Source organism: Palaemon carinicauda, chromosome 11, assembly GCF_036898095.1.
Source record: "Palaemon carinicauda isolate YSFRI2023 chromosome 11, ASM3689809v2, whole genome shotgun sequence".
Lineage (NCBI taxonomy): Eukaryota > Metazoa > Arthropoda > Malacostraca > Decapoda > Palaemonidae > Palaemon > Palaemon carinicauda.
The window spans coordinates 9,213,856-9,230,208 of NC_090735.1; the positions used below are offsets into that span (position 1 = coordinate 9,213,856).

The 16,353-nt window shown below is 35.8% G+C and overlaps 1 protein-coding gene across 1 annotated transcript; it reads right to left on the reverse strand.

Moving 5' to 3' along the window:
* Window positions 1–379: 379 nt before the first annotated feature.
* LOC137649584 (uncharacterized) lies at window positions 380–14,671 on the reverse strand. The gene is made up of 7 exons (XM_068382560.1): window positions 14,527–14,671; window positions 9,625–9,709; window positions 9,025–9,121; window positions 6,931–7,796; window positions 3,649–3,809; window positions 1,979–2,114; window positions 380–1,375 (listed from the first exon to the last, which is right to left on the reverse strand). The coding sequence occupies exons 1-7, from the start codon at window positions 14,527–14,529 to the stop codon at window positions 1,350–1,352; spliced, it is 1,374 nt and encodes a 457-aa protein (XP_068238661.1). The 5' UTR covers window positions 14,530–14,671; the 3' UTR covers window positions 380–1,349.
* Window positions 14,672–16,353: the final 1,682 nt, after the last annotated feature.

Sequence of the window (16,353 nt, forward strand, 5' to 3'; positions counted from 1 at the left end):
AAACTGAAATAGAGTCTGATTTTTATATGTTATTTCAGGCGATTTGATTTCCAAATATTACTTAACCTGGCCATTGTCTGATTTGCTTTTTTCAATCTTTTACTAAACTCTAATTCTAAAGACCCTGTATTGTAGATTATAGTTCCTAAATACTTAAATGATTGTACCTCATTAATTCTGCACTGTATATATACATATATACAGTTATATTCAGCAAGGTTTCCACTTTTGTTTCTTATGTAGGCTGGCAGAGTCACCCCTGAAAATGGTGACTAGACTCAACACAGAAGCCGTCGCTGATCTATACTTTTAGTTTAATTGTCTACCTAAAGTTTACGTTGATAAAGTCTACGAGTAACCAAGGATATTGAAACACAACTAGTTCAAATAATGTTTATTTTACGAAGCCATTAAAGGCAACCTTAGAATGTATATCACAATTCCAATTACAAGTCTTTTAGACCATAAGCAAACATGTTGTGAAGCCCTTTCACAAGTCAGTTTTTTTTTATTCTGACAAACCCATTGTGGAAGAGAAACTCACAAAAAAGCAATTTCACGGTTAATTGCGCAACATAACTGTAATTTGGTGGAAGGGGATTCCTTAATGTAGGGGTAATGGTGGGAAAGCACACTAGTAATTTATTTTCCCTTTAATTTTATATCACGTACTCCTCCTTTGGGATATTGGAAGCATGAAGATAGGCCTACAGTTGCTAATTTGGTACGTATAGTATGGTAGGCTGATCCATAGCGCTGAGTTATCAGATAAAAACTACAGACAAGCTGGCAAACATCAGGTCGATTCAGATCAGATATACAATATATTATTATTATTATCATCACTAGCTAAGCTACAGCCCTAACTGGAAAAGCGAGATGCTATAAGCCCGAGGATTCCAACAGGGAAAAATAGCGCAGTGGGGAGTGGAAACAATGAAATAAATAAACTACAGGAGAAGTGATGAAAAATCAAAAATAGATATTTTAAGAACAGTAACATCAGAATAGATTTTTTCATAAATAAACTATATATAAATGAGAAGAGAAATAAGATAGAATAGTGTGCCTGAGTATACCCTCAAGATAAGGAATAAGGATCTTTATTCTTTAAGATGCTTTCATGAAAAATTAAATCTTGAGCAGGCGAATGCAGCTATAATGTGTAAACTATAATAGCTATTATAGCAAAGTGGTTCTAATCAATAATCTATTAAAGACTATATCAAATCTCATGCTACTGATGTAATAAATGCTGTGATTTCAATTGAATTTTCTTCTGAGATAACGAGACATCAGAAAATGAAGACGGACAAACGAACGAATTACCAGACAGGGATGGATGACACTCAGAGTCTTCGACACAGTCTTGTTTCTGAAAGAAAATAGAATAGTAGTAGTTTATTGTATTGGTCTTTATATGATTTATTTTCTATTCCTTAATTCAATTCTTGACACCAATGATGCCTTCTTGTTCGAAAGCATACAGTGGCTCATATATCAGTAGGCCTACTGTCTCATAGCTTACTTTACTTTGACGGCTGCTTTTCCGGTCCCATACAGCAGGGGAACCCCACTCTCTACAGGACCTCTGCTGTCGTTTTACCTTGTTCGTTCAGAGTATTTAACGTTTCATATCGCGTATTGTTCATTTACTCTTAAATCGGCTCTTGTAGAACAAGCAGAATGAAGCTACCACAGGACAATCCAAAATTGGGACTTATGGGACGATTAAATAATTGGGTCAATTAAGGATAACTTTTGAACCAAAGAATGGAACTATTGTAGGACAGAAAAAAGAATGAGGCTATTGTAGGACCGCCAATGAATGGGATATTGTAGAAAATGCAAAGAATATATGCTTGCTTACTATACAACTTCAGGACTTTTCAGGAATCTTTATATTTTACCAAGATTACAAGCCGTTGAATTAAGCTATCATCTAATATTTGCAAAATGTGATATAGAGTAATCTTACCGTTGGGTTGTGGTAGACATCGGTCTAACTCAAAGCTGTAAAGATTTGAGGCAAGACAGTGGCGCAGTTCCGCTTCCCAGTAACCATGTTCGTTCTGGTAGCACTGGAAGAAGTTACTGCAAAGCTGTTGAGATCCCTGAAGGAAATTAACAATAATCGTAAGTTAGATTACAATAAGCAGATATTAGTTGTGTAATAATTTAACAGAGTAGTTTAAAGAAATACAATTAGCATGGATAACAAGACCATGTGAAATTTTATTCTGTAAGATTTCCGATGTTCATAATACAGAATTTGTAATGTGAGGGCAGTTTTTTTTAATTGGTTTCAGTATTTCTTTTTATTTCTCCTTTCATTCATAATAACTTAGAATTGATAATAAAACCAAAATATGGGCACCAAAAATTTCATTATCGATTGTAAACTGGCTTGGCCTAAAATTGCTGTGTAAGGCAAGTGCACAACTTGATCGTATTATGCTGGGTTAAATAATTACTATTGTTCAGTTTGATTGATTGCTTGATTGATTTAAAGTTTTCAGGCATGTGTTCAGTTTGAACTAACGTGAACTAAACTGGCGCAACCTTTTGTATAACAGGTACATAACAAGGTCTATTGAAACGAAAATGGCTATGGGACATTCCAGGAAACTCGATAGATGGAGCTATTGTAGAACAAGCAGAATGCAGCTACTGCAGGACAATAAAAAATTGGGACTCAATGAACGATTAAAGAATTGGGTTAGTTAAGGACAAATATTAAACCAAATAATAGAACTATTGTAAGGCAAAAAGAAAAAAATGAGGCTATTGTAGGACCACCAAAGAATGGGGATATTGTAGAAAATCTAAACAATGTCCAATTATTTTATTGTCCTACATCAGCCTCATTCTTTGGTTTGCCTAGATAAAGACGGACAGGATTACCAAAGATTGCTATAGGAAAACTAAAGAATGGGGATAATGAAGGAAGAAATAAAACTGGATCTATTGTAACACACCCAAGAATTGAAGAATTGAGGATACTGCAAAAAAAAAAAAAAAAAAAAGGCTATTGTAGGACACACAATAAACTGGGATATAACAGGACAACGTAAGAATTGTGCTTCTTAAGACAATCGAACAATAGAATTATTATAGGACAACCAAAGAATGGAGGTATTAAAGGACAAGTGCCGTTTTAGGACAAATAATGAATGAATCTAGTATACATCAACCAAAGAATTGGGCTGCTGTAGGACTGCATGGAGAATTGGGCTACTTTAGGAAAGCCAAAAACGGCACTACTGTATTATAGAAAAATTAAAAAATAGCTATTGCAGGGTAATCAAAGAATAAAGCTATCGCAGGACATCCAAAGAATAACCTGTCTATTTTAGAACAAGTAGATAAAGTATCTATTTCAGGTTAACCAAGTGTTATGTCTATTTTAGGACATCCAAAATATATGTCTACTTTAGTACAACTAAATAATGTGTTTATTTTAGGACATCTAAATAATGAATCTATTTTAGGACACTGTTTTTGCTGGACAAGATCGTGGTTGCCACAGCAACTGCAAAACGGAATAAAAATCTGCTGTCACCTTTACTGACTGGACTCTGACGTCTCGAGGCCACCTGACAAATTAAAAGAATAGTTATCATCAAGCATAACGAACTAGTAACTCACCTCGTAGACACCAAATGGCGTACAGAAGTGGTAATCCGAACAGTAGAGTTCTCGAATCTTCTGATCGTCTGGTCGCGGTTTACTGTCACTGCACCTGATAGTATACATTGGTTCATCTTTCTCCAGAATGGAATTTCTCGTATTTGGACATAGGTCTCTACCTGGAAGGGTAAGATGAGTTTGGTTATTAATGAGTGATATTTCTGTTCATAGACAGATCTAAAACTGGAAGGGTAAGATGAGTGGTTAATGAGTGAAATTGCTGTTTATAGATAGATCTAAACTTGGAAGGGTATGATGGGTGCGGTTAATGAGTGAAATTGATGTTTATAGATAGATCTAAAACTGGAAGGGTATGAAGAGTTTGGTTAATGAGTGAAATTGCTGTTTATAGATAGATCTTAACCTAGACGGTTATGATGGGTGCGGTTAATGAGTGATATCACTGTTCATAGACAGATCTAAAACTGGAAGGGTAAGATGAGTGGTTAATGAGTGAAATTGCTGTTTATAGATAGATCTAAACTTGGAAGGGTATGATGGGTGCGGTTAATGAGTGAAATTGATGTTTATAGATAGATCTAAAACTGGAAGGGTATGAAGAGTTTGGTTACTGAGTGAAATTGCTGTTTATAGATAGATCTTAACCTAGACGGTTATGATGGGTGCGGTTAATGAGTGATATCACTGTTCATAGACAGATCTAAAACTAGAAGGGTAAGATGAGTGGTTAATGAGTGAAATTGCTGTTTATAGATAGATCTAAATCTGGAAGGGTAAGATGAATTTGGTTAGTGAGTGAAATTGCTGTGTATTGATAGATCTAAACCTGGAAGGGTAAGATGAGTTTTAATGAATGAAATTGCTGTTCATAGATAGAGCTAAACCTGGAACGGAAAGATGAATGTAGTTAATGAGTGAAATTGCTGTTCATAGATAGATCTAAATCTGGAAGGGTAAGATGAATTTGGTTAGTGAGTGAAATTGCTGTTAATAGATAGAGCTAAACCTGGAACGGAAAGATGAATGTAGTTAATGAGTGAAATTGCTGTTCATAGATAGATCTAAATCTGGAAGGGTAAGATGAATTTGGTTAGTGAGTGAAATTGCTGTTAATAGATAGAGCTAAACCTGGAACGGAAAGATGAATGTAGTTAATGAGTGAAATTGCTGTTTATAGATAGATCTAAATCTGGAAGGGTAAGATGAATTTGGTTAATGAGTGAAATTGCTGTTAATAGATAGAGCTAAACCTGGAAGGGTAAGATGAATGTGGTTAATGAGTGAAATTGCTGTGTATTGATAGATCTAAACCTGGAAGGGTAAGATGAGTTTTAATGAATGAAATTGCTGTTAATAGATAGAGCTAAACCTGGAACGGAAAGATGAATGTAGTTAATGAGTGAAATTGCTGTTCATAGATAGATCTAAATCTGGAAGGGTAAGATGAATTTGGTTAGTGAGTGAAATTGCTGTTAATAGATAGAGCTAAACCTGGAAGGGTAAGATGAATGTGGTTAATGAGTGAAATTGCTGTGTATTGATAGATCTAAACCTGGAAGGGTAAGATGAGTTTTAATGAATGAAATTGCTGTTAATAGATAGAGCTAAACCTGGAACGGAAAGATGAATGTAGTTAATGAGTGAAATTGCTGTTCATAGATAGATCTAAACTGGAAGGGTAAGATGAATGTGGTTAATGAGTGAAACTGCTGTTCATAAATAGATTTAAACTGGAAGGGTAAGATGAATGTGGTTAATGAGTGAAATTGCTGTTTATTGATAGATCTAAACCTGGAAGGGTAAGATGAGTTTTCAATGAGTGAAATTGCTGTTCATAGATAGAGCTAAACCTGGAAGGATAACATAAATGCACTAATGAGTTAAATTGCTGTTCATAGATAGATCTAAACCTAGAAGGGTAAGATGAGTGGTTAATGAGTGAAATTGCTGTTTATAGATCGATCTAAACCTGGAATGGTAAGCTGAGTTTGATTAATGATCTAAATTGCTGTTTACAGATAAATCTAAACCTGGAAGAGTAAGAGGAGTTTGGTTAATGAGTGAAATTGCTGTTTATAGATATATCTAAACCTGGAAGGATATGATAGTTGTGGTCACTGAGGGAAATTGCTGTTCATAGGTAGATCCAAAACTGGAAGGGTAAGATGAATTTGGTTAGTGAGTGAAATTGCTGTTCATAGATAGATCTAAAACTGGAAGGGTGAGATAAATTTGGTTAATGAGTGAAATTGCTGTTTATAGAGTGAATGATGAAAATGGTTATTCATTGCTCTTTTTTTTCTTTCTGGAAACCTTTTCCTAATATGGTTGAAAGAAAGAAGTATGACTAAACATATAGGAAAATGGGAAGTAAATATTATGGAAAAAATGGCTCTACTTACACCCAAGAGTAAATATGATCTAAATGATAATGCAAACGCCTGGTGAGCCCTTTCTGATCCTAGCTTGGGAGGAGATGGGCCTTGGGTGCTGATCTTATGTATATATGGTCAGTGTCTAGGGCATTGTCCGACTCGATAGGGCAATGTGCTCCCCTGCCCCTGTCATTCATGAGTGACCTCTAAACTTTTAAATGAATGTTGCCAGTAATGAATTTTTATCTTTGTAAAGAAAGGAGAAATGTAAATGCAATAGCTCGTCTTTGTAAAGGTGCCCCCCCCCCCAAGAAATTGCTGCTGCATGATTTTTTAATTGCATTGTATATGTTGAATTTTTTATGAAATATCATTAGGCAAGAGTGCTTTAATTGCATGCAAATTTAGAATTGTTTTGTATTGTATGAGTATACGCTTAATGTTAACAGGAATCTAATTATTATTATTATTATTATTATTATTATTATTATTATTATTATTATTATTATTATTATTAGCTAAGCTAAAACCCTAATTGGAAAAGCAAGATGCTATAAGCCAAAGGGCTCCAACAGAGAAAAATAGCCCAGAGAGGAAAGGAAATAGGGAAATAAATAAACGATCTGAGAAATAATGAACAATTGAAATAAAATATTTAAAAAAACAATAACAACATCAAAACAGATATTTCATATATAAACTATAAAAAGACTTATGCCAGTCTGTTAAACATAAACACATTTGCTGCAAGTTTGAACTTTTAAAGTTCAATCGATTCAACTACCCTATTAGGAAGAATATAGTTTCAATAACATGCTTTCATCAGTATGATATACCAGTGGCAAGAACTGAAAAAGATGCTGTAGAAAAATTATTATTATAAAAAACACTTTTAGAACAGTACCTGAAAAGCATCTGCCTTCGCTGGTGAGGTAAGGGTCGGGATGATAAGGACATTCGTCCTTGGGTGTCATATAATTTCCTCTGTCTCCAAACTTACACTCGTCACACAGCTGGACCAAGAAAGGTTTCTGTCCCACCTTGCATCCCGCTCTCGTCACGCAGTTCCTGCACTGGATGGTGGACTCGGAGCCAACTGCAGCTGGCGGAGGAGCGGGTGGCTTCACTGTTGTTGTTGATGGCGTTGTTATTACGAATACTGTAGGTGGAGGCGTTGGTGGTTGCGTTGGACCAGGTTGTACAACACCTGGTGGAATCGGTGTTACGGTTGGGCTTGGAGGAATACTTCCTGGAGGAGGCACTGGGATGATAGGTTGGACACCAGTTCCTGGAGGAGGCACTGGGATGATAGGTTGGACACCAGTTCCTGGAGGAGGCACTGGGATGATAGGTTGGACACCAGTTCCTGGAGGAGGCACTGGGATGATAGGTTGGACACCAGTTCCAGGTAAAGGTCCAGGTACAGGTCCAGGTCCATTTACAGGTACAGGTCCAGGTTCAGGTCCAGGTCCCGCTCCAGGTCCAGGTGCAGTTACAGGTCCAGCTCCAGGTCCAGGTCCAGCTCCAGTTCCAGGTACAGTTACAGGTCCAGGTTCAGGTACAAGTACAGATATAGGTCCAGGTACAGGTTCAGGGCCAGTTCCAGGTACAGGTCCAGTTACAATTCCAAGACCAATGATGGGCTGGAATCCATCGCATAGATTTGAATTGCCAAAAACACACTGGTCCAGTGCGTCGGAAAAGACGGTTCCAGGCTCACACTTGAAGAAGAACACTTGAAAGACTCCAGCGTTTACTCTGTCCACGCATCTGGAAATAAGGATGGACAGTGTTGTACATTGGAACATTGCATTAAAAAGATTTGCTATCCAGGATGATAAGTTTTTTATGAATGTGATTCCAGTCACTAGTATTCGATGTTTGGATAAAAATCACTTGGTTTCTCAGTTACCAGATATATTTATCAACTATTTTTTTTAAGGAAGAAGACTCTGAACTTTGTATTAAAAAGATTTGATATTCAGGATGATAAGTTTCTGTAAAAGGAAAGTTAGTGATTCCAGTCACTCGTATTCAATGTTTGGATAAAAATCACTTGGTTAGTACCAAATATATTCAACTACTATTTTTTTTTTTTTTTTTTTTGTAAAAGGAAAAAGATTCAATGGGATTTTCAGCTACCGTATGTGAGTGGAGTGTATAAGAGCTACTGGAATGCATAAATCCTATGAGTGAAATAGTAAGGCAAAATTATATAGATGATTTATAGTAAAATGATCCTTATGTGGGATAAGCTATAGTTATGGTAGCGTCTGCCTAGTCACTTATATAAAACTTGAAGATTCTAATCTTTATGAATTTGATTAAATTTAGTATCTAAAATTTGATAAATTAAATCTAATGATTTAAAATTTAATAATAAACTAAATTTAGTATTGGTAATAAACTTGAACCAATCCAATTAAGCCGAATACTCAAATTCAAATATAAATGAAAATTGTTATAAGATGTATAACAATAGTAATTAAATTAGTCAATATGACTTAAGCTGTTTTCAGGTAGACACGACTGCACAAGATTGCCCAAGAGTCGTACCTGTCAAAATTGATATCAAAATGAATAACTTTTTCCAATCAGTAAGCATAAGGATAAGGATAGAGAAGTGGGGAATATGTGGAAAGGAAGAGTACCCCTGGATACAATCCAGTTTATAGCTCAAAGGCAGGTACTCGGGATGGGAAAGATTAAGGAAATAGGGAGAAAGAGAAGTACAGAGGAAGAATAAAAGAGGGGGGCAGACCCTCTTGCGATATAAGAGAATTAGTATTATTATTCATGGGATTGGGTGATATTTCCATGGAATGTCTCACCATGTCGACTGGCAAGTTTTTATCATAGACAAAACTTCTATGTAAACAATCTTCAAAACAATGCAATTTGAAGATAATGGATGAGTGATTTATCTTCGTTATTATTTTCAAAATGGATTCAATAATAAGGTTTGGCCAAACACAGGCTGACCCCGCGAATTAATTACCTGTAAAACCAAGTACAGTTCGCTGGATGGGGGAAGGAACCTTCTTCAGTGCACTTTACCCTTGTGTCCTCGGTTATTTGGGAAGGATACCGGCTATCTGTAAACAACAGCAAAAAACAGTAATAATAGAAATAACTAGAGGGGCACTCAGTAGAGCGCAGACCTCCTCCGCGGCAGCTTATTTCTCAACATATTGCTCGACCTTGATCTTGACCTTTGACCTTAATATTTATTAATTGGCGTGGATTTTCAACACTCAAATATGAATCAAGTTTGAAGTCTCTGTGGCAACGATGTCCAAACTTATGGTTGATTACGTAAATTAGACATTTTGCTTGACCGTGACCGTGACCTTGACCTTCTAAAGTTTAATTATTTCCATCTTTTTACATAGCAGTTAATCCCTGCAAGTTTCATTACTCTACGATTAGAATTGTGACCAGGAAGCTGTTCACAAACAAACACTAACACAGATACAAGCGGTAAAACATAACCTCCTTCCAACTTCGCTGGTGGAGGTAATAATAGATAAATTATAATTACACATCACAGTAAATCACTAGCAATTTGTGGCGTTGAATCTTAAGAATCTTTGCTCACCAGAAGTCAAGAAGACAGATTGCGAGAGGGATGTCGTCAAAAGACATCCTAAATGGAGGCATAGTAGGAATCCTTTCATCGTCCCCTGAAAGTAGAGTAAAAGTGATGTCTATTAGTGAGATTATCAAGGATTGAAGTGTATATTACAAATGGCAAGACTTCCTAGCTCTTTCTTTTACAAAAGCTTACAGTTTTAAAGGTTTAAAGGCCACACATGAAGAGCATAGGTAAGGGAGAGTGACATTGCCCTAGATAGCAGGACAATGCCCTACAGTGACATTGCCTTAGCTAGTAGGACATTGCCCTACCTAGCAGGACAATGCCCTAAGGTAACATTGCCCTAACTAACAGGAAAATGCCCCACAGTGACATTGCCCTACCAAGCAGGACAATGCCCTAGAGACTGACCATATATACATATGATCAGCGCCTAAGCACCCTTTCCATCCAAGCTAGGGCCAGGGAGGGCCAGGCAATGGCTGCTGATGACTCAGCAGGTAGACCTATAGACTCCCCCAAACTCCCCATCCTTAGCTCACAAGGTTGGTGAGGTTGCAGATATTAAAGGAACTAACGAGTTTGAGTGGGACTCGAACCCCAGTTAGGTAAATCGGCAGGCAAGGACGTTTCCAATATTCTATGGATGGTTGGATTGTCATTGATTTTTCAATGAAAAGGACTAGTCTGAAGATATGGAAAGCGAATAATATTACTTACTGATTCAGGAAAATGGGAAGAATTAGAAAAGAGAGAAGATGAAGGTTGTAACAATGAATAAAAACCTTGATTTAAAATTTGGATACAAGGCTAATGGTGGAGGTTATTGTCTCATTTCAAAACGAAAAAGGTTTTTCAAGTGTTAGCCATACCACAAGAATAATGCTGTATTTACACGGCATCAAGTAAATAAAAATGTATAGTAATAATATGGTTTCTTCCTCCCCCCCCCACAAACTATTTTCATAAGGTTCACACTTTTATGAAATTCCCCTTTCATGTGAAGTCTAATACTGTGTAAGGTTTTGTAAAAAAAGAAAAAAAAACATAAATGGAATTTCATCAGGGGAACATAAAACATAGTCCTATACAGTTTATTAAAGCTTATTAAAAAGTATTATTTTTTTATCTTTTATCTTGGGTATTATTTCGATAAAGTGGATCTCACGCTAGACTGGGATCTTATTCTAGGTAGGAAAATGTGTAATAAGGCTATCAAAGACCTCTAGATTCAGCTCTACCAACTAAGACGTTCTGATATATATATATATATATATATATATATATATATATATATATATATATATATATATATATATATACAACAACAACAACAACAGTAGGACAAAGGACTCAGATATGTCCTTATTCATGTTTGGGGTTTGGTCAGTTTTCTTACACATACACACGCATCTATATGTAGAGGTTTGGCCAGTTATTCATACATACATACATATACATACATACATACATACAAACACACGCACACACACACACACACATATATATATATATATAAAATTCAAAATTATGATACTACAAAATTAAACTAATCCAACCCCTTGAATATGAACCAACTGGTACAAAATATCTAGTTGCTTAACAGCCAATAATCTTTTCATACTCAGTGCAATAATTTTCTCCACTAATCCCAGGCATTTTCGATAAGAGACTCAATACACCTTTTTAACATAATTGGATCTGCTATTCCGGAGCAGGTTTTCGGTGTCAGGAGCCTTTCTGATGGAATGCCGAAGCTTAGATCATCCGTCCAGATAATGATCATTATGGTAATCAAGGCGTTTTTACTAAGATACTACTAAGATACTAAGAGGTTCATGGTTTGAGAGAGAGAGAGAGAGAGAGAGAGAGAGAGAGAGAGAGAGAGAGAGAGAGAGAGAGAGAAAGATTATATACATTATACTGTATATACAGTATATATATATATATATATATATATATATATATATGTGTGTGTGTGTGTGTGTGTGTGTGTGTGTGTGTGTATACACACTCTACATATACTATCACACACAGTTTCAAAAATGTTATAAATGAAAAAAAAAAACAATAAACAGTAAGAGAATTACTGTATGGCACTGAAACTTACTTTGTAACATTGGACAAACATGACTTTAAAAACCCTTAAAATTATGTATATCAGATAGTGATTTCGTTTTGAATGAAGAGAACTATATACATCATGAAGGTTTTCTTATGTGTTCTCCTTTACCGACCCTAATAGTAAACACATTTTTATACTATGGCGAAGAAAAATGGTTAGCCGCATGTCCCGAGAAGTTTAAATATCTTTTATTCCAGCTGCGACCAAGCTGTGGAATGATCTTCCTAATCGGGTGGTTGGATCGGTAGAACTTCAAAGGTTCAAACTTGCAGCAAATGCTTTTATGTTGAACAGGCTGACATAAGTATTTTTATAGTTTATATATGAAATATGCGTTTTAATGCTAATTTTTTTTAAATATGTTATTCTAATTAATCATTACTTCTCATATAGTTTATTTCCTTTCCTCATTGGGCTATTTTTTCCTGTTGGAGCCCTTGGGCTTATAGCATCTCGCTTTTCCATCTTGGGTTGTAGTTTAGCTAGTAATAATAATAATAATAATAATAATAATAATAATTCATTTTAACTGTTCATTACTTCTCTTGTAGTTTATATATTTCCTTATTTCCTTTCCTCACTAAGTTATTTCTCTCTGTTGAAGCCCTTGGGCTTATAGCATCCTGCTTTATCAACTAGGGTTTTAGCTTAGCTAGTGATAATAATAATAATAATAATAATAATAATAATAACATAGGTATGTTGATGGTAGCTTCCTGGCGTTTAGGGATATGCGTCATGTCCTAAAGTCCCACAAATCCGACAGTACCTAAACAGTAAATTCAGAAGTATCAATTTCCCCGTATAAAACGAGCATGAAATACCACCTGAGGAATTACATTCTTAATTTACCAGTACCCTTTAAGTAGTATAAAATTAAAATAATTTTCTTCATTAACATTTCATTTTTTTATGTTGGATATAACGGTAATGATGACGTGGTAACGTCCCTGACTGGTGAACTCCAGACTTGGGTCTGAGTCCCTCTCAAACTCCTTAGTTTTTTGGTCGTTGTAACCTCACCATCCTTTTGAACTTAGGATGTGAGTGTTTGGGGGAACCTATAGGTCTATCTGATGAGTCATCAGCAGCCTTTGCTTGGCCCTCCTTGGTCTTAGTTTTGGTGGAGATGGGTCTTGGGCACTGATCATATGTATATATGGTCAGTCTCTAGGGCATTGTCCTGCTCGATAGGGCAATGTCACTGTCCCTTGCCTCTGCCATTCATGAGTGGCCTTTAAACCTTTAAACCCTTTGTGATTATTGTTGAGGAATAATTATTCCACTCCTATCATTTTTAATGTTAGCCTACTCAAGTTTTCACAGAATAAGAGATACACTGTTAAAAAAAAAAACCTTAATTTTAATCAGAAATTCTCCGTAAAAATATACTGTTCTTAGCCGTATTTCTTTACTTACTTTGATGGCTGCTTTTCCGGTCCCATACAGCAGGAGAACCCCACTCTCTACAGGACCTCCGCTGTCGTTTTACCTTGTTCGTTCAGAGTATTCAACGTTTCATATCGCGTATTGTTCATTTACTGTTAAATCGTCACTGTCAAAAGACTCATGAAATAAGAAAGTCTTCAGTTTCCTCTTGAAAGCCTTAATGTCTTCAATCATTCGAATGTTTCGTGGGAGCTTATTATATAGTCTCAGGGCCGCATATTTAAAGGCTCTGGAGCCTAAAGTGGACCTAAATCTAGGTTCCGACAATGAAATACAGGTAACCGTAAGTTTACCATACTTTTTTATTATATTTTACGGATTGGTAACCGTAATATCACTCCTTAACGTCAATATATCCGTTTTTAAAACGGTAAATGCCTGGCAATATTTAATCCAGGATTTATACCGTTTTTTACGGCAAATTTTAAACAGCACATGCAACAATTATTCTACTACAATACACAATCTTTATAGTTACTATAATTGATATGAAAGTAAAAAACTAATTATTATTATTATTATTATTAGCCAAGCTACAACCCTAGTTGGAAAAGCAAGATGATATAACCCCTAGGGCTCCAATAGGGAAAAATAGCCCAGTGAGGAAAGGAAATAAGGAAATGAATAAATGATGAGAATAAATTAACAATAAATCATTCTAAAAACAGTAACAACGTCAAAACAGATATTTCCTATATAAACTATCAACAACGTCAAAACAGATATGTCCTATATAAACTATTAACAACGTCAAAACAGATATGTCCTATATAAACTATCAACAACGTCAAAACAGATATGTCCTATATAAACTATTAACAACGTCAAAATAGACATGTCCTATAAAAACTATTAACAACGTCAAAACAGATATGTCCTATATAAACTATCAACAACGTCAAAACAGATATGTCCTATATAAACTATCAACAACGTCAAAACAGATATGTCCTATATAAACTATTAACAACGTCAAAACAGATATGTCCTATATAAACTATTAACCACGTCAAAAACAGATATGTCCTATATAAACTATTAACAACGTCAAAAACAGGTATGTCCTATATAAACTAAAAAAACAGATATGTCCTGTACAAAATATTAACAAGGTCAAAAACAGATATGTCCAATATAAACTATTAACAACGTCAAAACAGACATGTCCTATATAAACTATTAACAACGTCAAAAACAGATATGTCCTATATAAACTATTAACAACGTCAAAACAGACATGTCCTATATAAACTATTAACAACGTCAAAAACGGATATGTGACCTGATATAAAAAACAACAGAGATGTAAAACTCAAAGTGAAATCCCTTACCATATCAGCTCGCAGTACCAGCACGTGTCTCTCTGGATCCTGCAGACCAATGTGTGACGACCCGAGGTCTTCTTTCCTGAATCCCGACCAGGTAAAGCTTTAGGCTCCGCCCAACCCGATCTGGTAAAATCCTCCCCGGAGGTCAAGGAACCTTCGATATATTCCTGTTGTTAATGTTATAAGATTCCTTTGATGCTCCCGTGCGAGTTGTCCGTAACGGAAGCTGCTTACGGATTTGGATGTTCTATAGGACTCGTGGAATGTATGGGTAGATATACACTTAAAAAGTTTCCTTAATTGGAACGTTAGAAATCATGGAATAAATTTTGCCGGGCGTTTACCGTTTAAAAAAACGGATCTATATTGACGTAAAGGAGTGATATTACGGTCACCAATCCGTAAAAGATAATAACAAGGTAGGGTAAAAATTACGGACGCCTGTATTTTACTGGGATGCGGCTTAAAACAGTATAATTTTTACAGAGAATTTCCGATTAAAATTACGGTTTTTATAACAGTGTATGCAAGGGATATGGAAATTCTATAGATCTTATCACTCCAAGGGATATTTTCTAGTCACTTAATATCAACAAAACTGTTAGATTCGATTAATAACGAAGACAAAATCAAAATAATTTTGTTATGTAACCTAACCCATTCTAGTGGCCTATTGGAAACTTCCCTGCTTAGCGATCGCCGGACTGGGGTTCGTGACCCGCTCTAACTCGTTGGTTTCTTTAGTGTCTGCAACCTCACCATCCTTGTAGGCTAGGGATGGGGGTTTGGGGGAACCTATAGGTCTACCTACTGAGCCATCAACAGCCATTGCCTGGTCCTCCTTGGTCCTAGCTTGAGTGAAGAAGAGGCTTGGGGGCCCGAAGTCCCTTGCCTCTGCCATTCATGAGCAGCCTTTAAACCTTTAAAACCTAATCCAACCTAAGGCATCTTGATTCTCGTCAGGGACTTCCCAACATTCACTTTATTATCATTATTATTATCATTATTATTATTATTATTATTATTGCTTGCTAAGCTACAGCCCTAGTTGGAAAAGTGGGATCGTGTAATCCCAGGGGCTCTAACAGAGAAAATAACCCAGTCAGGAAAGGAAATAAGGAAAAACTACAAGAGGAGTCTAAGAGCAATAATAACATTAAAATAAATCTTTCATATATAAACTATAAAAACTTCAAAATAACAAGAGGAAGAGAAACAAGATAGAATAGTGTGTTCGAGTGTTTTCTCAAGCAAGAGATCTTGATAAACAAAAGAATTCTTAATAGAAGTCATTAATTTCAGAAAAGAAATCTAGAAAGGCATTTCACATTATCATAAAAGAAATATCCCAAAGAAGACGGACATGGCCAGACTACAACATTAAGAACCATGATATAAAACTTACTTTCAGCCAAAATATCTGAAATTTAGCAATTTTCTGTATATGGTCTCCTAACAGTACGTTTGATATATTCTGAATGCATCAATGTCAATGGCAGTAAGAGATGAACTAAATTTTCGTCAACCTGATCATTGTAAATGGATTCACTCGACCCCCCACCCCCCGAAAAAAAAAAAATTAAAAGCATAAGAGTCCCGTAATCCCAGATACGATGGACCATGCTCCTGTCATAATATATCCCATCACAGAAGAGGTAACATGATAGAACCGAAAGATACCAGCATGTCCAATGCTATCTGGTATGGAAGGACAATAGGAGGAATGAATGAAGAATTCGGTTGACTATTCACTTGGTAAAAGCTTTGGCAAAGAGGAGGTATGATCGAGCAAAACAATGTTGACCTCCGCCCACGAAGTTTGAAGGAGGT